The sequence below is a fragment of the Engystomops pustulosus genome, chromosome 7 (genome assembly GCF_040894005.1).
Source record: "Engystomops pustulosus chromosome 7, aEngPut4.maternal, whole genome shotgun sequence".
Lineage (NCBI taxonomy): Eukaryota > Metazoa > Chordata > Amphibia > Anura > Leptodactylidae > Engystomops > Engystomops pustulosus.
Genome location: NC_092417.1, coordinates 171,999,858 through 172,023,284, shown reverse-complemented (window position 1 = coordinate 172,023,284; position 23,427 = coordinate 171,999,858). Strand labels below are relative to the sequence as shown.

At 41.8% G+C, this 23,427-nt stretch overlaps 2 protein-coding genes across 2 annotated transcripts in view; both read right to left on the bottom strand.

Moving 5' to 3' along the window:
* Positions 1-406: 406 nt before the first annotated feature.
* On the bottom strand, positions 407-6,679 carry LOC140070280 (receptor-type tyrosine-protein phosphatase eta-like). The gene is made up of 5 exons (XM_072116633.1): positions 6,664-6,679; positions 5,029-5,304; positions 2,655-2,909; positions 2,129-2,395; positions 407-708 (listed from the first exon to the last, which is right to left on the bottom strand). Exons 1-5 carry the CDS (start codon positions 6,677-6,679, stop codon positions 407-409), a joined length of 1,116 nt encoding a protein of 371 aa, XP_071972734.1.
* An 11,835-nt stretch (positions 6,680-18,514) lies between these two features.
* The window catches only part of LOC140070279 (receptor-type tyrosine-protein phosphatase eta-like), a 49,742-nt gene continuing 44,829 nt past the window's right edge, over positions 18,515-23,427 (bottom strand). The window contains exons 4-8 of the mRNA XM_072116632.1: positions 22,422-22,697; positions 21,433-21,681; positions 21,048-21,314; positions 18,591-18,866; positions 18,515-18,528 (exon numbers count right to left, since the gene is read on the bottom strand). Of these exons, the coding sequence (XP_071972733.1) occupies positions 18,515-18,528; positions 18,591-18,866; positions 21,048-21,314; positions 21,433-21,681; positions 22,422-22,697 (1,082 nt within the window). The remainder of the gene's footprint in view (positions 18,529-18,590; positions 18,867-21,047; positions 21,315-21,432; positions 21,682-22,421; positions 22,698-23,427) is intronic.

Genomic DNA, 23,427 nt, shown 5'->3' with positions numbered 1-23,427 from the left:
AAATATTCATTAGCTACTTAATGCATGTAGTGTTTTAAGTGGCCGTCTTTAACCCCTTAACGCTAAATCAAGGGGGGTGCCTTGGGAGAGGAGGGTTCCTGATCTTCTCGTCTTGGTAAATTTATTTGTTGGCATATGGAAAAAATAAAATTTATTTTTTTGTTGTGTATAAGCAAGTATTTTAAAAAAATCTTTTTCATTTGGGTTAACAATAAAAAAATGCAAAAAAAATTTCCCATGTGTTAGGTAAAAAATAAAGGTTCACATTTTTGATTTTGAAAATTGATGCAGATTTTTTAATAAGTTTAAAATCATTTTTAGTAGGTTGTGTAGATTCAGGTATAGAAAAGGTGCAGAAGTAGGTCTTTTACCCCTAGTATTTCATCTATGCAGCTTTACATTAACATTAACAATTTACAGTTGTAATCTCACCTGTGCAGGTCGTATATGACACGGGGTCTGATTCAGTGATGTTATCGGCAGCTCTTGTATACACCAGGAATGTATATGTCTCTCCTGCGGTCAGATTCATTATTGTAGCTGATTCACTTGTCACTGTTGTATTATATAACATTGTGGATGATGAGGAGACATTGATCTGGACTCTGTAGCTGTAAGACGTCTTATACTCATCAGGTTTACTCCACGTCAGAGATACAGAAGAAGAGGTGACACTGCTGGACTGCAGAGATTTTACTGACATTGGTCCTGAAATAGAAGCAAAACAAACATTCACTGCTGATACAGACTAGCGCTGCATGCAGTATTTTCTATTAAATATGGCAAAAATTCCAAACCTGAAATGTGTGCCCTATCAGTTATAAACCACTCGCCTCCATATCCAGTTTTTAAGTTCCTAGTGACTTTATGTCATAACTAGTGATGAGCAACCAAACATTGCAGGTTCAGTCTAAAATTTTGGGGTCGACTCACGCCCCATTCGTTTGGCACCAATTGCACATAAAGGGAACCAGACACCAAATCTTTCACAAATACAGCTTGTGGCAGGTTCCTATAGAACTCTAGTAACCATCAGACACTCTGATTTTGCGGGGATCTGATGGGCTTCTTTAAAGCGAGTTGAGGGGTGTGCCCTAATGACATGTGACCAAGGTGACATAATCACAGGTCCTTAAGGCTCTTAACATTAGCAAGCATATATTTGACCACATAAAAAAATCACAGCATGCCTGCATGGGTGTCTACTTCTCTCCATGCAGGCTGCTGTGATATTATGTGACATGATATGCAGTGTTTTCATGAGATATATGCTTGGTGTACAGCATTCTAATGTTAGAAGATTAAAGGGCCTACGATGATGTCACCCTGGTCACATGGCATTACTGCTGCATGTAGAGATAGCAAGGGGAGGAGCTGCTGGATTCAGGCGTAGGAGGCCAAGCCCACCTCAAATCGCTGTAGCCATGCTTAGATACCAGGAAGAATTATAAAGTTGAATATATGGGAATCTGAGGGGAACCATTTTTAGCTAAATGAAGGGTGTCAGTTAGTTACTAGGGTTTTATGTAAACCTGCCACTAGCTTTATTTGTTAATAATGTGGTGACAGGTTGCTTTAACTCTGAGATGACCCTTTAAAAACCCTTTTTTTTTATAGATGAAATAAATTGTTCTTCCTCATTTTGTTATGTCCATCCTAAAAAAACGGTCCTTTTTCTCATAATAGAGTTGTCCTTTAGATGTTGATTATTTTATAGATTAATAGAGAAATGTTCATGTACAGCATCCATTTTCAGACAGATGAGACAAATGATGGATCAATTGGCCACTTAAGCAAACGAATTTAGGCCACATTCACACAAAGGCATGCTCGCCGGGCTGTAGCCGGGTGGGCATGAGTTCGCCGTGATGGACAGGAGGGTTGACCCCTCCCCTCTCCAGAGAAATGCATGGCGCAGTAACACGGGGAAAGATAAGACATGTGCAGGACCATACCGCTCCGTTCACCCATTGCCCACATCACGCTTGTGGCTGTATCTATGTCCCCCAACTGTTGTGTGAATGCAGCCTTTACTGGAACTCCATCCCAATTTTGTCTCCAGCAATTCCTTCATCATTAGACATTTTATTGAAAAGATGCAAATACTCTCAGTCAAAGCAATACCTACTTGTATAGACAGATGTGCTCACAGCTGAGCTCTGATACCCCCGGACTCCGACTGTGACCACAGTGATGGTGTAATTAGTCCCTGATGTCAGGTTCTGAAGGGTGACACTTGTTGTGTTACTTGTCACAGTCCAAGTGCCTGAAGAATTCACATAACTTATATTATATGATTTATCCACACCGGTCATATTTACTGGCTCCATCCAGGATAATGTCAGGCTGTTTGTTGTAACTGTGTTTATGGAAAAGTTTCTTGGTGGGGTTGGATCTGCACAAACAGATATAGAATACAGATGGTAACATAAACAGTGCACAAGGTAAAGGTGCTAGTATGAATGTGTTCACATGTTTATTAGGTTTTTAGGTTTAGTTTTGGAAGTAAAAAATATATGTGAATCATGAAGAGAGGTAACATTTTAAATACACCTATGGTTTGGCTTAAAAATGATTAAAACATAACATGTAAACACAATAATGATATGATGATTATAAGGATTCATTATTGGTCAGATCCTGGTGATACTCACATGTGGCCTGTGTCACTGGAGCAGATATCTGACTGCAGGTCCCACTGTTTGTCTGTACAGTGACTGAATATTCTCTGCCTGGTAGTAATCCTGTGATAGTCACTTGTGTAGCAGTGGTTTGTGTTGTGTTAGTGACGCCTCCTGTTAGACTGACTGTATAATTAGTGACATTTCCTGAAGGTTTTGTCCATGTGACTCCAAGAGAATCCACTGATTTATTATTATACAGTGAGATGGAGGAAACTTGTCCAGGAACTAAGGAGGATATAACAAATATATCAAAGGGCGTTTAGCCATACATTAGGTATATTATGGTCATATAGGAACAAACAATAATAAGTATTTGGCAGTAGCATGAACAGTCCTGCAATGTCTAGCTTTATTGATTTTTATGCTTTAGGCCCTTTCACAAATATTTTAGAAATTCCTTCACAGTTTTATCACATATGAAAACGACAACAATACATGTAATACAATTTTTCCTGTAAAACAAGGAGGTCCTCATTAGAAAATTTAAATTCACTTTATAGAAATGGTATATGGTGTCCTTTTTATTATTATCCATTAGTGAACACATATTTCATTAGTTACTGAATGTAGGTAGTGCTTTAAGTGACCGTCTTTAACAACTTTATTTGTTTTTCTTTTTTGTAAAACACTTAATTTAATTTTTCAACAAATAAACAAGAAACAATTCGATTACATCAATTGTTGCATCGTCTTATTTACCGTATATACTCGTGTATAAGCCGAGTTTTTCAGCACAAAAAATGTGCTGAAAAACGTCCCCTCGGCTTATACACGAGTCTATAACAAAAAAATTACCCACTTAAAAAAAAAATAAACTTAAATACTCACCCTCCGATGTCAGCGCAGCTCCCCGATGTCGGCGCGGCTTACCGATGTCCCCGATGTCAGCGCGTCCCGTCTTCTTTCTTCTCCGCGGCTCCTCTTCTCTCTTCTATCTTCCGGCATGGAGGCGGCCATGGTTTCTTAGTGGCCGCGCATACTATGACGTCAGCAGCGGCCGCGTCATAGTATGTGCCTGCTAGAAGAAGAGATGGCCGCGTCCATGCCGGAAGAATGAAGAGGAGCCGCGGAGAAGAAAGAAGACGGGACGCGCTGACATCGGGGACATCGGTAAGTCGCGCCGACATCGGGGAGCCGCGCTGACATCAGAGGGTGAGTATATAAGTTTATTTTTTTAAGGGCCGTGGGGGCAGGCTGGCTGTAAACTACTAGGGGCTTGCTGTATACTACTAGGGGGCTGCTGTATACTACTAGGGGGCTGCTGTGTACTACTAGGGGGCTGCTGTATACTACTAGGGGGCTGCTGTATACTACTAGGGGGCTGCTGTATACTACTAGGGGCTTGCTGTATACTACTAAGGGCTTGCTGTATACTACTAAGGGCTTGCTGTATACTACTAAGGGCTTGCTGTATACTACTAAGGGCTTGCTGTATACTACTAAGGGCTTGCTGTATACTACTAGGGGGCTGCTGTATACTACTAGGGGCTGCTGTATACTACTAGGGGCTGCTGTATACTACTAGGGGCTTGCTGTATACTACTAGGGGCTGCTGTATACTACTAGGGGCTTGCTGTATACTACTAGGGGCTTGCTGTATACTACTAGGGGCTTGCTGTATACTACTAGGGGCTGCTGTATACTACTAGGGGCTGCTGTATACTACTAGGGGGCTGCTGTATACTACTGGGGGCTGGCAGGCTGTATACCACTGGGGGCTGGCAGTCTGTATACTACTGGGGGGGTTTGACCAATGCATTTCCCACCCTCGGCTTATACTCGAGTCAGTAGTTTTTTCCAGGTTTTGGTGGTAAAATTAGGGGTCTCGGCTTATACTCGGGTCGGCTTATACTCGAGTATATACGGTAGCCATTGCATTTTAAAGTTCCACTTTAGCATTTACAGTACAATTATAAATAAATCAAGGGGGGGGGGGGGGTTCCTGGGAGGGGGAGGGTCCCTGACCTACTTTTCTTGGCAACTTTATTTGTTGGTATATGGATAAAATAAATAGATTTTTGTTGTTGTGTATAAGCAAGTATTTTAAAATAATTGATCTTTTTAATAAGGGTAAACAATAAAAAAAATGCAAAAAAAAATATTCCCATGTTTTAAGTAAAAAATAAATGTTTACATTTTTGATTGATACAGATTTTTTTAATGGGTTTAAAATATTTATTAGTAGGTTGTGTAGAGTCAGGTGTTTAGTTTCAGATGAATGAGATGCCAAATGCCAAGGGAAGGTGCAGAAGTAGGTCTTTTACCCCTAACAGAGTTAAGATGATAAAGTATTTCATCTATCCAGCTTTACATTAACATTAACAATTTACTGTGGTAAACTCACCTGTGCAGGTCGTGTATGACACCGGGTCTGATTCAGTGATGTTATCGGCAGCTCTTGTATATATCAGGAATGTATATGTCTCTCCTGGGGTCAGAGTCATTATTGTAGCTGATTCACTTGTCACTATTGTATTATGTAACATTGTGGATGATGAGGAGACATTGGTCTGGACTCTGTAGCTGTAAAACGTCTTATACTCATCAGGTTTACTCCAGGTCAGAGACACAGAAGAAGAGGTGACATTATTGATCTGCAGAGATTTTACTGACATTGGTTCTGTAATAGAAACAATACAAACATTCACTGCTGATACAGAGTAGCGCTGCATCCAGTATTTTCTATTAAATAGGCCAAAAATTCCAAACCAGAAATTTGTGCCCTATCAGTTATAAACCACTTGTCTCCATATCCGTTTTTCAGTTCCTAGTGACTTTATGTCATAACTAGTGATGAACGACCAAACTGCAATGTTCCGTCCTGAACATTGCAGGTTCCGTCGGAAATTTTGGGGTCGGCTCACACCCCATTCGGTCTGCACCAATTGCAGATACTAAAGGGAACCAGACACCAAATCTTTCACAAATACAGCTAGTAGCAGGTTCCTGTAGAGCTCTAGTAACTATCTGACACCCTTCTTATAGCTAAAAATTATTCCCTTCAGATCCCCGCAAAATCAGAGTTATAGACTTGCCTGGTGTCTAGACTTCCTTAAAGCGAGTTGAGGGGCGTGGCCTAATGACATGTGACCAGGGTGACATCATCACAGGTCCTTTAGGCTCTTAACATTAGCAAGCTGTATCCCATGCATGTATTTGACCACACAAAAAATAACAGCATGCGTGCATGGACGTCTACTTCTCTCCATGTAGGCTGCTGTAATATTATGTGATATAATATGCTGTGATTTCATGAGATATATGCTTGGTGTACAGAATTTTGTTAGAAGGCTATAGGGCCGATGATGTCACCCTGGTCACATGACATTACTGCTGCATGTAGAGATAGCAAGGGGAGAAGCTGCTGGATTCAGCTCTAGGAGGCCATGCCTGTCTTAAAATCGCTATGGACATGCTTTGACACCAGGTAAAATTATAAAGTTGAATATATGGGAATCTGAGGGGAACAAGTTTTAGCTAAAAGAAGCGTGTCAGTTAGTTAGTTACTGTAGTTACTATGGTTTTATGGAAATCTGCCAATAACTGTATTTGTGAATAATGTGGTAAAAGTTTTCCTTTATCTCTGAGATGACCCTTTACAAAACCTTTTGTTTAGATTAAATAAATTGTTCTTCCTCATTTTGTTATGACCATCCTAAAGCAAAACTGTCCTAATTGTCATAATAGAGTAGTCTTGTAGATGCTGATTATTTTGGTATCTACAAAATATAGAGAAATAATAGAGAAATGTTTATATACATCATCCATTTTCAGACAGATGAGGTGAATGATGGATCAAATGGCTACTTGAGCAAACTAATTTATGCCACATTCACACGAACGCATGCCCACCGGGCTGTAGCCAGGAGGGCATGAGTTTGCCGCAATGGAGAGGAGGGTTGACCCCTCCAATCTCCATAGGGATGCATTGCGTGGTAACACAGGGAAAGATAGGACATGCACGTGTGTAGCTCCGTACCACTCCGTTCGCCCATTGCCGGCCTATGAGGGACTTATATATGGCCTCAACAGTCGTGTGAGTGCAGCCTTAAGTGGAACTCCATCCCAAATTTGTCTACAGCAATTCCTTCTTCATTAGATATTTTATTGAAAAGATGCAAATACTCTCAGTCATAGCAATACCTACTTGTATAGACAGATGTGCTCACAGCTGAGCTCTGATACCCCCGAACTCCGACTGTGACCACAGTGATGGTGTAATTAGTCCCTGATGTCAGGTCCTGGAGGCTGATACTTGTTGTGTTACTTGCCACAGTCCAAGTGCCTGAAGAATTCCCATAGCTTATATTATATGTCTTATCCACACCGGTCATATTTACTGGCTCCATCCAGGATAATGTCAGGCTGTTTGTTATAACTGTGTTTATGGAAACGATTCTTGGTGGGGTTGGATCTGCACAAACAGATAAACAATACAGATGGTAACATAAAAAGTTCATAAGGTAAAGATTCTGGTATGGATGTGTTCACATGTTTATTAGGTTTTTAGGTTACACATTTTAAATACACCTATAGTTTGGTTTCAAAAATGATTAAAACATGACATGTAAACACAACCCTGCAAAGATAAATGATGATTATAAGGGTTCATTATTTTCAGATCCTGATGATACTCACATGTGGCCTGTGTCACTGGAGCAGATATCTGGCTGCAGGTCCCGCTGTTTGTCTGTACAGTGACTGTATATTCTCTGCCTGGTAGTAATCCTGTGATAGTCACTTGTGTAGCAGTGGTTTGTGTTGTGTTAGTGACGCCTCCTGTTAGACTGACTGTATAATTAGTGACATTTCCTGATGGTTTTGTCCAACTAACTCCAAGAGTATCCACCAACTTGTTATTGTTCAGTGAGATGGAGGAAACTTGTTCAGGAACTAAGGAGGATATAACAAATATATCAAAGGACGTTTAGTCATACAATAGGTAGATTATGGTTACGTAGCAGTGGTGGCGGACCCATGGCACAGGTGCCAGAGGTGGCACTCCAAGTGCTCTCTGTGGGCACCCAGGCCATCACCTCTGCACACAGTTTCCAGACAGGACTCAAAGCCTTCTCCTGCAGTTCCTTGGCCACCCAGGATGTGCTTTGATCAGTGCTATTTTAAAGCTACACATAGTTAGCTGCTCTGGACTACAGGAGGAGCAAGGAGGTGCAGACAAGGCTGTGTTATTATTGGAGCTCCTGCTATGGGCCCCACAATTCTTCCTCTACAGGGTACCCTGGAAGGAAGCTACAATTATAATCTGAATTTCTCCACTTGCTTTCAACTAAATTGGTGTCCTCAAGATGCCAATACAATTAAAAACCATGACAAAACAGGTAGTAACATGTTACTGTTTAAATGGCCACATTGGCACTTTCTATTTAAATTAGTGGGTTTGATTGTAGTTTGGGCACTTGGTCTCAAAAAGGTTCTCCATCACTGTCATATAGGAACAATAATAGGTATCTGGCAGTAACATAAACAGTCCTGCAAAGTCTAGCTTGATTGATTGTTAAGCTTTAGACCCTGGTCACACATATTTTAGAAATTCTTTCACAGTTTTATCACATTTGAAAAAGACAACAAAACATATAACACTATTTTACTGCAAAACAAGGATGTCCTCATTAGAAAATTAAAGTTCACTTTATAGAAATGGTATATGGCAGCGATGGCGAACCTATGGCACGCGTGCCAGAGAGGGCACGCAGAGCCCTCACTGCTGGCACGCGCCCCATCCTCCTAACCACTGCCAGGTGCGGACAACCACTGTCCACACCTGGTTGTCATGGCTGTTAGCAGTATCGGAGCTGCGCTCCGATACTGCTAACAGCCATGACAGAGCAGGGTGCTGACACTTCCTGCTCTGTCACTACGATCACATCAGCGCACAGGACGGTAAGCGTCCCAGCGCTGGCAGCGAAATGATGTCATTACGCTGCCAGCGCTGGGCACCTTACTCCGTTTGCGCTGCAGTGATCAGCCGGAGGAACGAGGTGAGGTTTTTTTTTTTTTTAACTCGCGCATCCACGGGGCATAGATCAGCAGGAGGCTGATTTCCTGCCCACTCCCGCCCCTCCCCTCCCCTAAGCAACCGGCCCGAAACTTACTGCGCCGCTACCACAAGCCCCTGCGCCCGAACCCCAGCCGCTATCGCACCCCTACCCCCCCGCCCAAACTCCGCCCACTACTGCAATTTGCCTGCACGAACTCCGGCCGCTCTCACTAACCCCCCCCCCCTCAACTCCGGTCACTGCCCCGCATCACCCCCTCCCCTGGAACTCATGCCTCAAAACCCCATTGCCCCGAACTCCAGATGCTGCATTACCCCCCCCCCACCCTACTGACCCCCCGGAACAACAGACACCTGAACTTCTGCCTGCCAGCATGGCCGCCACCTTGGACAACCAAAGAGTAAGTAACATATGTATTTATATGTATGTATTTATGTATATGCATATTATATTATATATTTATACCTGTGTGAGGGCTTATTTTTTGCGTAACATATTTTACTTCTCATTTATTATTCCATGTCGTGTACTGGGAAGCTGGATTTTAATACTTTCGCTGTGCGCTCCAAATCATTTGTCTCCTTTATTCTTTGGTTCGGTAAACTCACAGAAAATACCCGATTTGTAGGTTTTATTGTGTTTTAATACTTTTTCAAAAATTAAAACAGTATACGAAAAAGAAAATAGTTTCGCCATCTTGTGACGCTGATAACTTTAGTGCACGGAGCTGGGGAGGTTTGGGTTTTTTTGCTTTATGAGCCGTTGTTTTCATTGCTACCATTTTGAGGACTGCGTGACCTTTTGATAACTTTTTATTACTCTTTTATGTGATGTAAAATGGTGTAAAAGTGGCGTTTCAGTGTGTATAGGACTGCTGGAATCCGAGCTCAGACAGTCCTGTGTAAATTGATTCTAAACTAAACCGTCAGTTTTCAGGTTAATTTGCCGTACTGGCACTTTGCGATAAGTCATTAGGTTTTGGGTTGCAGTTTGGGCACTCGGTCTCTAAAAGGTTCGCCATCACTGGTATATGGTATCCATTTCATCATTGTTGTTTCAGCATTTTTGTTGTGTATAAGCAAGTATTGTAAACATGTCAAAAAAAATTCCCATGTTTCAAGTAAAAAATAAAAGTTTACATTTTTGATTTTGCAAATCGAAACAGATTTTTTTTAATGAGTTTAAAATAATTTTTAGTAAGTTGTTTAGATAGTTTCGGGTGAATAAGATGCCAAAGACCAAGGGAAGATGCAGAAGTAGGTCCTTTACCCCTGACAGAGTTGAGATGATAAAGTATTTCATTTATCCAGCTTTACATTAATATTAGCAATTTACTGTTTCTCTATACTCACCTGTGCAGGTCGTATATGACACCGGGTCTGATTCAGTGATGTTATCGGCAGCTCTTGTATATACCAGGAATGTATATGTCTCTCCTGGGGTCAGAGCCATTATTGTAGCTGATTCAATTGTCACTGGTGTATTATATAACATTGTGGCTGATGAGGATACATTGGTCTGGACTCTGTAGCTGTAAGACGTCTTATACTCAACAGGTTTACTCCATGTCAGAGACACAGAAGAGGAGGTGACATTACTGATCTGCAGAGATTTTACTGACATTGGTCCTGAAATAAAATAAATACAAACATTCACTGCTGATACAGAGTAGTGCTGCATGCAGTGTTTTGTATTAAATCAGCCAAAAATTCCAAAAATGGAAATTTACGCCTTATCAGATATAAACCATTTGCCTCCATATCCGTTTTTTCAGTTCATAGTGACTTTATGTCATAACTAGTGATGAGCGACCAAACTGCAATGTTCCGTCCTGAACATTGCAGGTTCCGTCGGAAATTTGCCCCATGCAGTTGGCCCCAATCGCAGATTTTAAACGGAACCAGACACAAAATTTTTCTCAAATACAGCTAGTGGCAGGTTCCTATATAGCTCTAGTAGCTGACACCCTTCCTATAACTTAAAATTGTTCCCCTCAGATCCCCACTAAATCTGAGTTATAAACTTGCCTGGTGTCGATGCTTCTTTAAAGCAAGTCGAGAGGTGTGGCCTAATGGCATGTGACCAGGGTGACATCTTCACAGGTCCTTCAGGCTCTTAAAATTAGCAAACTGTACCCCATGAATATATTTGACCACATAAAAAAATCACAGCATGCCTGCATGGGCGTCTACTTCTCTCCTGCAGGCTGCTGTGAAATTATGTGACATGATATGATATACTGTGATTTCATGAGATATATGCTTGGTGTACAGTATTCTAATGTTAGAAGGCTAAAGAACCTGCGCTGATGTCCTCCTGCTCACATGACATTACTGCTGCATATAGAGATAGCAAGGGGGGGGGGAGTTGCGAGATTCAGCCCTAGGAGGCCACGCCCAGCTCGAATCGCTTTAGACATGCTTATGTACCAGGTAAAATTATAAAGTTAAATGTATGGGAATCTGAGGGGAACAATTTTAAGCTAAAAGAAGGGTGTCAGTCAGTTACTAGGGTTTTATGGAAACCACTAGCTGTATTTGTGAATAATGTGGTGACAGGTTCCCTTAACCTCTGAGATGACCCTTTTACAAACCCTTGTTCTTCCTTATTTTGTTATGACCATCCTAAAAAAAAAGCTGTCGTATTTCTCATAATAGAGTTGTCCTTTAGATGCTGATTATTTTGTAGATTAATAGAGAAATGTTTATGTACAACATCCATTTTCAGAAAGATGAGGCAAATGATGGATCGATTGGCTACTTAAGCAAACTATTTTAGGCCGCATTCACACAAACGTATGCCCCCTGGCCATAGCCGGGCGAGCATACGTTCGCCACAATGGAGAGGAAGGTTGACCCCTCCTCTCTCCATAGCGATGCATGGAGCGGTAACAGGGGGAAAGATAGGACATGTCCTATTTTTCCCCGAGTATGAAGCGGGACAGTGCTGCACGTGTGCCAGCCTAAGGGGGACGTATTTACGGCCTCAAGCTTGCGCCCATATATACTTCCCCCAACGGTTGTGTGAATGCAGCCCAACTGGAACTCCATCTCAATTTTGTCTACAGCAATTCCTTCTTCATTAGACATTTTATTTAAAAGATGCAAATACTCTCTGTCATAGCAATACCTACTTGTATAGACAGATGTGCTCACAGCTGAGCTCTGATACCCCCGGACTCCGACTGTGACCACAGTGATGGTGTAATTAGTCCCTGATGTCAGGTTCTGGAGGCTGATACTTGCTGTGTTACTTATCACAGTCCAAGTGCCTGAAGAATTCCCATATCTTATATTATATGACTTATCCACACCGGCCATATTTACTGGCTCCATCCAGGATAATGTCAGGCTGTTTGTTGTAAGTGTGTTTATGGAAAGGATTCTTGGTGGGGTTGGGTCTGCAAAAACAGATAAAAAATACAGATGGTAACATAAGAAGTGCATAAGGTAAAGGTGCAAGTATGGATGTATTCACATGTATAAGTAAGGTAAAATTTTAAATACACCTTTGGTTTGGCTTAAAAATGATTAAAAACATGTAAACACAACATTGCAAAGATAAATGATGATATGATAATTATAGGGATTCTTTATTTTTCAGATCCTGATGATACTTACATGTGGCCTGTGTCACTGGAGCAGATATCTGGCTGCAGGTCCCACTGTTTGTCTGTACAGTAACATTATATTCTCTGCCTGGTAGTAATCCTGGGATAGTCACTTGTGTAGCAGTGGTTTGTGTTGTGTTAGTGACGGCTCCTGTTAGACTGACTGTATAATTAGTGACATTTCCTGATGGTTTAATCCAAGTGATACCAAGAAAATCAACCAACTTGTAATTGTCCAGTGAGATGGAGGAAACTTGTCCAGGAACTGAAGATGATATACACAATAGTTCTGTTATAATATCACAGATCACAGACACAGAAGGGAGAGCTTAGCATGGCCTTTCAAAGGTAAAACAGGCAGAATTTTTTCCCCCCATGCATTGCCGTTTATGCCTTATTTATGCAGTGTTAATGCCACTATTCTGGTGGTTTTCTGACACACACGACTTCTTTTTTTAGGTGATAAATTGTGGTGCCACTTGTGAATTTGTTACTTTTCTGGCCCTTCTAGTTTATTGACTACTTTTGTGGTGCAGTTTTTGGTACAGCTAAAAGCTGGTCTCGGGAGTTTTATTTCACCTTCATGAATGTTAAGACATTCCTAATCCTTTTTGTTTGTTTGCCAAATCATTAATCCCTTATGCCACAAACTTATAGCACTCTTCCTGCACCACCCTGCGCACAAATTAATAAAGCCCCCCATCCTGTTACAGCTTAGTGACCTAGTGACAGGATAGTATTTTCAGGACAATATTACAAAAGAAACCTGAAACATGTTATAAATACAACTGAATAGGAAACTGACTAAATTGATAGCTCAAAAATATATCAATATTGATTTAACAAGAAATCAGTTATTTTGATTACTCTATAAAAACCTTTATTGTCTGGTTTATTTTGAGGGACAGATTCAAAGGGAAGCAGCTTCATTTCATTCATAAACCATTTCATTGATATCAGTCTGTACTCACCAGTGCAGGTCGTATATGATACCGGGTCTGATTCAGTGATGTTATCGGTAGCTCTTGTATATACCAGGAATGTATATGTCTCTCCTGGGGTCAGAGTCATTATTGTAGCTGATTCACTTGTCACTGGTGTATTATATAACATTGTGGCTGATGAGGAGACATTGGTCTGGACTCTGTAGCTGTAAGACGTCTTATACTCATCAGGTTTACTCCACGTCAGAGACACAGAAGAGGAGGTGACATTACTGATCTGCAGAGATTTTACTAACATTGGTTCTGAAATAGAAGTAAAATGTAGTGCCCATTCAGAATGAGAGTGCAGAATGTAGTATTTTCTTACAGGTAACCAATGGCAAAACCCCATAAATTAATTTTCAACATTATTTCACCTAGAATAGAAATCAAATAGAAATGTAAGCGGCTCTGCATAGATAGTCTATGCAGAGCACAGTGCAAAGCTGCGCAGCCACGGCTCCAAAGCCAGAATTACTGAGCATCCGCAGATCTCCGGCTTCGCAGACAAGTGCAGGAGGCAGCGTGCTGAAGAGAAGCTGGTTGTCTGCATTGACACAGGCTACTGGGAGGGGACTAGCCTTTACTCCCGCTTTATGGTGCAGCTATCCCATGCCCCAGTAGTCTCCGGTGGTAATTTGCATAAAATGGATTGGGGGGGGGTGTATGTTGTAGTAGCAACCTACCATGGGATGTACCTTATTAGGTAGATAACTGATGGTAGGTTTCCTTTAAACCGCCCCTGATAGTCACACTGTTTCTGTGTTTTTAAATCAGACGATTTTTTGCTTTTTTTTAAAACTTTTATTCAACTTAATTAAAAGTTATGTCTTAATCATTCTTAGACCAGATATGGGCATCTATTGACGGTATTTTGACTGTTTTTTGTAAATGATCAACCTAACACAACCCATTATCATCCAATGGGAAATATTAAGTAACATTAAACTAATATATAACCACCTAGCTGTTCTGAAATCATGACAAGGCATTTCTTTCTTTAACTCCCCATATGTCCCATGAACACTTCATCTATAGTGTTGAACCTAAATGATATCTGCATTCATACGAATACCTACTTGTATAGACAGATGTGGTCACAGCTGAGCTCTGATACCCCCGGACTCCGACTGTGACCACAGTGATGGTGTAATTAGTCCCTGATGTCAGGTTCTGGAGGCTGATACTTGTTGTGGTGCTTGTCACAGTCCAAGTGCCTGAAGAATTCCCATAACTTATATTATATGACTTATCCACACCGGTCATATTTACTGGCTCCATCCAGGATAATGTCAGGCTGTTTGTTGTAACTGTGTTTATGGCCAAGTTTCTTGGTGGGGTAGGATCTACACAAAAAGGCAAAAATAGAGGAGAACATATAAAGAATATGTTTAACAAAGGTTCATTTTGGCAATAATAGAGGTAAATGTATAAATGATCCTGATGATACTCACATGTGGCCTGTGTCACTGGAGCAGATATCTGGCTGCAGTTCCCACTGTTTGTCTGTACAGTGACTGTATATTCTCTGCCTGGTAGTAATCCTGGGATAGTCACTTGTGTAGCAGTGGTTTGTGTTGTGTTAGTGACGGCTCCTGTTAGACTGACTGTATAATTAGTGACATTTCCTGATGGTTTTGTCCAACTGACTCCAAGAGAATCCACCGAATTGTAATTGTTCAATGAGATGGAGGAAACTTGTCCAGGAACTGATTGAAATATTAAAGAACAGGTTATTTATATAACAGGTAAATGGTTATTGATACATAATACTACTGATACATGATAGGGACAAGGAGGTTGCTGTTCATAATTCCATTATTTTTACAGTGATGGGCTGCAAACTGCGCAGTCCTTACCCCTAAAGGCAGGTGCGGCTCAATGATTGTGGTCACAGGTGGAGCAACTGAGTTCAGGGGTGGAGGGGACCAGCAGGTCTATGAGCGGGGAAGACGATCAACTGTATGTGTGTAAGACACGCACACAATTGATTACGAGTGCGCACAGGCAGAGACACGTCTGTGCCCTCTGCCTGTGCGCAATTTTTGATGTCATCATGTAGGGGCAGCTCCTCGTGCTACAACAGATGTAGAGTGTTACACTGCTAGCGTTATCAGTCACTGCCGCATTGTACAATAGGAACGCCGGACCAAGCTCACAGCGGTCCGGCGTATTCATGAGGGGGTGGAACTAGGAGGCGGTGACTGCCAGGCTTCATGCGGCAGCCTATGTAGTGGGAGGGGCGGTGCGGAGGAGAAGCGGACCATCCCCTCATGAATACCCCAGACCGCTGTGAGCTTGGTCCGGGATTCCTATTGTACAGCACGGCAGTGCTACCTTTATAGGAGGGTTCTGATAAAGCTAGTAGTGTAAAACTGCTACATCTGTTAGTTTAGTAAGCAGCTCCTAGTGCCTTTTTTATGGGTGACAGGTCCTCTATAATGAGGATGGAAGGACGCTGGACAATTTATTAATGAGAGGAAGCTTTGCTGATATGTATATATTCGACTGCCTGAGGGTGATGGCACACGTGGCATTCTGAACGTGTTTTTGGCCCGTTTTTAAGCAGTCCGTCAAAAAACGCATGCGTTTTTGACCAGTTTGAATTAAGATAATTGGTCAAACCTGTCATAAACAGATGAGTTTTCAAAAAACGCATGGGTTTTTTTTTAAACGGACTGCTTACATACCCATACAGTATACAGCCAGCCCATATAGTATACAGCCAGCCAGCCCCATATAGTATACCAGCCAGCCAGCCCCCTTTTGTATACAGCCATCCAGCCCCATCGAGTATACAGCCAGCCAGCCCCCTTTTGTATACAGCCAGCCTGCCCCCTGTAGGTTAAGCACATAAAAAAAATAAACTTAATACTCACCTTCCGGCCCATATAATATACAGCCAGCCCCATGTAGTATACAGCCAGCCAGCCCCAAATAGTATACAGCCAGCCAGCCCCATGTAGTATACAGCCAGCCCCATGTAGTATAAAGGCTGCCCCAAATGGTATACAGCCAGCCTGCCCCATATAGTTTACAGCCATCCAGCCCCATATAGTATACAGCCATCCAGCCCCATATAGTATACCAGCCAGCCAGCCCCCTTTTGTATACAGCCATCCAGCCCCATCGAGTATACAGCCAGCCAGCCCCCTTTTGTATACAGCCAGCCTGCCCCCTGTAGGTTAAGCACATAAAAAAAATAAACTTAATACTCACCTTCCGGCCCATATAATATACAGCCAGCCCCATGTAGTATACAGCCAGCCAGCCCCAAATAGTATACAGCCAGCCAGCCCCATGTAGTATACAGCCAGCCAGCCCCAAATAGTATACAGCCAGCCAGCCCCATGTAGTATACAGCCAGCCAGCCCCAAATAGTATACAGCCAGCCAGCCCCATGTAGTATACAGCCAGCCCCATGTAATATAAAGGCTGCCCCAAATGGTATACAGCCAGCCTGCCCCATATAGTTTACAGCCAACCAGCCCCATATAGTATACAGCCATCCAGCCCCATATAGTATACAGCCATCCAGCCCCATATAGTATACAGCCAGCCGGCCCCATATAGTATACAGCCAGCCAGCCCCCTTTTGTATACAGCCAGCCAGCCCCATATAGTATACAGCCAGCCTGCCCCCTGTATGTTAAGCACATTAAAAATATAAACTTAATACTCATCTTCCGGCGATACTCACCCCCGATTCTCGGTGGTGGCTCCCGATCCCCGGAAGTGGCTCCCGGTGGCTTCTGTCTTCTTTTTTCTCTTGCCGGCGGAGTCGCGTCCATGCAATCTCCCCGCCGGTGCACACTGTGATGCGGCGGTGTCCCCACTGATGACGTCATCAGCGGCGACACCGCCGCATCATAGTGAGCGCTGGCCGGGAGATCGCATGGACGCGACTCCGCCGGCAAGAGAAAAAAAGAAGACAGAAGCCGCTGCCGGGGATCGGAAGCCAGTGCTGAGGATCAGGGGTGAGTATGGCCGGAAGGTGAGTATCAAGTTTATTTTTTTAATGGACTTAACATTGGGTTCGGGATCGGGGATCCGGGCACCGGAGGGTGAGCATTAAATTTTTTTTTAAAATTGACTCGGCTTATACACGAGTATATACGGTAATAGTTAAATAGAATGTTACAGGCAAAATATCTGATAATGTAAATGTAGTATAAAAAACATGCACTATAAAAATAAAAATGTCATTAATAAAATGTATCTGTATCCTGTAGCGAGCGATAAATACTGTTATCATCTCATAGATAAAATTCTCTTCCAATAGATACAATGACATTTCACTAACGAGTTAAAGGGGCAGTTTTTGAATGTTTATGTTTAATGCTTGCAAAAAATGAATGTGTTTTCATTCCATTTTACATAAGTACTGTATCCGCATCTGTTTTTTCATATCCGACGCGCATCTGTTTATTTCAAAACCACAAAAAAAAATTATTTGGCAAGACAAACCATTGATATCTGAGAAAAAATGGAAGACACGCAGATTTTTTTGTGAACTTCTATGGACGTGCTATTGCTGTCTATATTTGTAAAAAAAAGGAAAAAAAAATAGTGCATGCTTATATCTTCATAAGGTCAGTGACAAAAACTACATCCGAATTAGCACATAGAAAAAAATGGGTCAGCATGCCATTGATGAAAATCACTGCTAGCATACAGACATTAAAAAAATGCTCATATTAATCGTTCCTAGGGGGATCTTTCAAACTGCAAAAAGAACCCAGTGTAATGTTCAATACCTAATCACATTATTGGAATTGTTCAGTGGAGTGGAGACAACCTTTCTGTGAGACAGAGTATCATGGAAGCCAATGGGGCAAATTTACTTACCCGGTCCATTTGCAATCCAGCGGCGGGTTCTCCGACACTGATTCATGTCTTCCGGCGATTCACTAAGGTAGTGCGCCCGATGTCCACCAGGTGTTGCTGCTGCGCTGAGTTCACTGAAGTTCACCAAGCTATCCTGGGTCAAGCGACACATTTTTTAAAAAAAACCCGAATCCGACGCGTGCATGCCGGCACCAAAATCCAATCGTGTGCGCCAAAAACCCGGGCACAAAATGGTAAAATTCGGGTAACCCGACGGAAAAAGGCGATTCGGGCCCTTAGTAAATGACCCTCAATGTGTTATTGTTTTCATAGTAGCATCATATTAAAAAAAGGTTAGAAAAAGACATCAGTCCATCAAGTCCAACCTAAACATTATATCATTATATCTGCCCAAAGCAGAAAAGTGTCAGTCACAAATAGAAACACATGGTCACTCTCTCATACTCACCTGTGCAGGTCGTATATGACACCGGGTCTGATTCAGTGATGTTATCGGCAGCTCTTGTATATACCAGGAATGTATATGTCTCTCCTGGGGTCAGATCCATTAATGTAGCTGATTCACTTGTCACTATTGTATTATATAACATTGTGGCTGATGAGGAGACATTGGTCTGGACTCTATAGCTGTAAGACGTCTTATACTCATCAGGTTTACTCCACGTCACAGACACAGAAGAGGAGGTCACATTGCTTATCTGTAGAGATTTTGCAGACATAGGTTCTAAAAAAAAAAAAATATTTGCTGTCAATACAGATTGAGAGAGCATGATGTAAAAATCCATAGCTGTTATTTCAGCTGCATCATTTATCAAACCTTAATGGGAACCCCCTAAACAAAGGTCCCAAAAGGTACCAAAATTCCTTAGTGAGGAATATGAATGATATGTGCAATCATCATGCAGAGACACCCATTACTGAAAATGCGGTAGGACCCTTAGTTTGGCGGGCTAGATGTGCCTGACAGGTTCCCTTTAAGGCAGCTTCACTCTGCCACTTTTTAGTCCATGAACCACAGATGATGCCGAGTCCTCTGTCACAGACCAATAAACCTGCTGTAGACATTATTAAAACATTATTAGATACAATGGGCTATATTACCAAAGAAAGTCTATTAAGTTAAACAGTGCAAAATCAGACAAGCAAGGGGACATTTATCAGGGTGTCTTGTGTAGAACCATCAGGCATTGCGATTATTATCCACTTTATGCCAGCTCCACATCAAGGGGGCATTTAGAGGACGAAAAGGGGTGTGTCGGCAGAGAGTGGGCAGGCATGAGAGTTTTGCCCCATGCGAGCCCACTACCTAGACCATGCAAATGTTGGGAAAATATGCAAAGTATTGCAGGATGGGATACGGAAAATCATGCTTTTTTTTAGCTACCTTCTTAGGCAGCTACCCTGACATTAAGTATGACCTTCAGAAAGCCGAATGACATGATGTGGCATTACTACCAAGCCAGTATATCTATTCCAGAAGGAACAGACTCCCAACTGTAGGCACCGCTGTTTTGACCTGGTTGGGTCTCTTCAGTACAGTGTAGGGAACTGGTTTGGCTGAGTGAGAGGCTTGTGACAAGGGTCAGTGCCAATTAAGGCCACCGTGTGAAGTCTTAAAGCCAAGGATGCTCCACTAGGGGGATTCTGGGAAAATATGCAGTTTTCCAGGATGGTATAAGGAAAACCACGCCTCTTTTAGATATCATGTAAGGCAGCTCCATTGAGACCCAACCAGGTCTATAGTTTAGAGTCTGTTCCTTCTGGAATAGATATACTGGTTTGGATTTAATTCTGTGTCATGTCATAGGGCTTCCTGAAGGTCATGCTTCATGTCAAGGGAGCCTCCTTACAAGGTTACTAAAAGAAGCGTGGTTTTCCTAATCCCATCCTGAAAAACGTTGTATACTTTCCCAGCATCCATGGTTAGAAGACTCCACAGGCCTACACGGTGGCCTTGATTGGCAGTCTCCATAAAGGAGAACTCTTGCTTCCCATATCTTGAACGTTCACATTATGGCGTGTGACAAGTCCCCCACAAGTGTCAGATGCCAATGGTATACGTGTTGTACACTTGCACTTTGTTGGCTAAGTTTGCATGCCAACGAATAAATTTCTTGTACAAATGGTGAACATTGAAGGCCAAGTAATTCTGAATCATTAAAGATGTTTTCCCATCAGACAAGTTAGACTCTATTCACAATTTGCTGATCGGTAGGGGTCTTAATGATGAAAAATCCACATATCATTAGAGCAGGGGGTCCTACAGGGTACCGCCAGTGGACCCCTCATCGCTCCCCGAGATGAGTGGAGCAAACAGCCATGTATGTCCATTCTGCTTCATTTATCTCTATGGAGCTGAGGAAAATTGACAAGCGCTACTGCACTACTCAAGATAACAAAATAACACATTCTCTAATTCAATGTTATTAACAAAAATACAGCATTTCAGAGATGCAATTCCAAACTGTCTCCATCAGCCCTGGTGTTTACAATTTGGTGTTTACAATTGGTGTAAACAATGAGTAAAATTGTAAAGTAAGGGGGGTTAAAAATTATCTTCATTGTGTGAACATCCCTAGGGGATTAAAATTTGAGAACTTTCTTTCATGGGCAAACCTCTTTAAGATACAAAATGCATGGTCAAATAGCAGTAAGACCAAACTTGTTTCAAAATTGTACACTATGATACTTTGTGGGCATCAACTCCTACTCATATGCATTTGAACCTAAATGCTTGCATACTGGGAAGTAGCAACTGTTTACATTAACAGGAAAGCTTTTAATGAAAGATACTTTCCTCCCCCCTTTTCAATCACCATTTTATCTACAGCCTTCCTTCCATTATGTGCTTATGTTTTATTTTATGAAAAAAGGTGTTGTAACATACAATTTGGAAAAAACCTACTTGTATAGACAGATGTGGTCACAGCTGAGCTCTGATACCCCCGGACTCCGACTGTGACCACAGTGATGGTGTAATTGGTCCCTGATGTCAGGTCCTGGAGGGTGACACTTGTTGTGGTGCTTGTCACAGTCCAAGTGCCTGAAGAATTCCCATAACTTATATTATATGACTTATCCACACCGGTCAAATCTACTGGCTCCAACCAAGATAATGTCAGGCTGTTTGTCCCAATTGTATTTATTGTTACTTTTCCAGGTTGGGATGGATCTGCAAAAAAGTAGTACATACACAGCATGTATTTAATAAGGTAAATTGTCTTTATCAGGTGAATAATGATATGATAATAACAATGAGTCAAAACTGATCAGATCCTGATGATACTCACATGTGGCCTCTGTGACTGGAGCAAATATCTGGCTGCAGCTCCCACTGTTTGTCTGTACAGTGACTGAATATTCTCTGCCTGGTAGTAATCCTGTGATAGTCACTTGTGTAGCAGAGGTTTGTGTTGTGTTAGTGACGGCTCCTGTTAGACTGACTGTATAATTATCCACATTTCCTACTGGTTTTGTCCATGTGACTCCAATAAAATCCACTGACTTGTTCATTGAGATGGAAGAAACTTGTCCAGGAACTAATAGATATAATAATAAATCATAAATTCCCAACATTTTATGTACATAAAATGTTTTCAATATTTGTAATATCACAACGGAGAGTGATGGATATATTATGAGTTTCCTATTAACTATTTCAAATGTTATTTTCTAGTTTGAAACAAATGCAAATCTTTCAGTTTGGTTATCAATTAGTAAGGGACATGGTGTGCTCAGGTTTATGCAGCATGCAGTAATTAACTGTTTGCACTTGCATGTTAAAAGCAACATTTATACTCTCTATCCTGGAGGCCAGGTTACACAATGAACTTAAATTTCATTTTGAGGGTGCATTCACATCTGGTGTTTACATTGTGCCTTAAAACACAATGCAAATTCAGTTTTGCAGAGATTCGCTAATCGCATAGAGCTTATGTTAACACAATGTTAACACAATGTAATCAAGGAAATCTCAAAACAGCCTTTGCATTTTGTTACAAAAATGCAATGTAAACACACGTCTGAATGCACCCTGAAACGCATTTCAAGCTCATCAGAAGTAACTTCTCCCCAAATGCATACATATTTTTGTATTACAGTGCCGTCACACGTACCACTTGTGCTGCATGTACGTGTTTCTATGCGTTTGTAAACTCAGGGCTAGCAGTACGTGTCACCGCATCCTTAGCTTGTTATATACCGGAACAAGCCCTTTAAATTACAGGTGTCAGTGTCTGCTGCCATCACATTCTACATGTCTCAGCTTCTCTGTACTCACCTGTGCAGGTCGTATATGACACCGGGTCTGATTCAGTGTTGTTATCGGCAGCTCTTGTATATACCAGGAATGTATATGTCTCTCCTGGGGTCAGATTCATTATTGTAGCTGATTCACTTGTCACTATTGTATTATATAACATTGTGGCTGATGAGGAGACATTGGTCTGGACTCTGTAGCTGTAAGACGTCTTAAACTCATCAGGCTTACTCCAAGTCAGAGACACAGAAGAAGAGGTGACATTACTGATCTGCAGAGATTTCACTGTCGTTGGTTCTGAAATATAAAATAATGTAAAATGCAAAATTAAGAAGCATGACGCCTGTCCTAATAAACAGCTCATAAACCAAAACCAGAACTCTCTACTTCTGTTTAAATGTAATGTGGTTAACCATGTCCCTGAGGCTGCGGTCACACGTGGCGTTTTGAACCCGTTTTTGGACCGTTTTTAAGCAGTCCGTCAAAAACCGCATGCAATTTTTGAAAAAAACATGAGTTTTTGACCAGTTTTAATTAAGATAATTGGTAAAACCTGTCACAAATGCATGCGTTTTTTGACGGACTGCTTAAAAAACGCCACGTGTGACCGCAGCCTTAGGCTGGTGCCACACGTAGCGCTTTGTCTGCGCTTGCAAAGTTAAATTAATGCAAAACACCGGTGGCTCGTCCCCGATCGCAGGCATTTCCATAGAAACGCTGATGCGATCGGGCCGAGGCCCGGCGGGCGCAGCTTTGTCTGCGTTTGCAAGCGCAGACAAAGCGCTACGTGTGGCACCAGCCTTAGGGTGAAGACACACATGGCGTTTTTGGGCCGTTTTTGCTAAGTGCGTTTTCAGATCGTTAAAACCGCATGCGTTAAAAAACGCATCCGTTTTTTGAAAACGCATCCGCTTTTGTCCGTTTTTCCGAAATTGCGCAATGAAAAACGGACCAAAACGCATGCGTTTTCAAAAAACGCATGCGTTTTTAAAAAACGGATGCGTTTTTTAACGCATGCGTTTTTAAC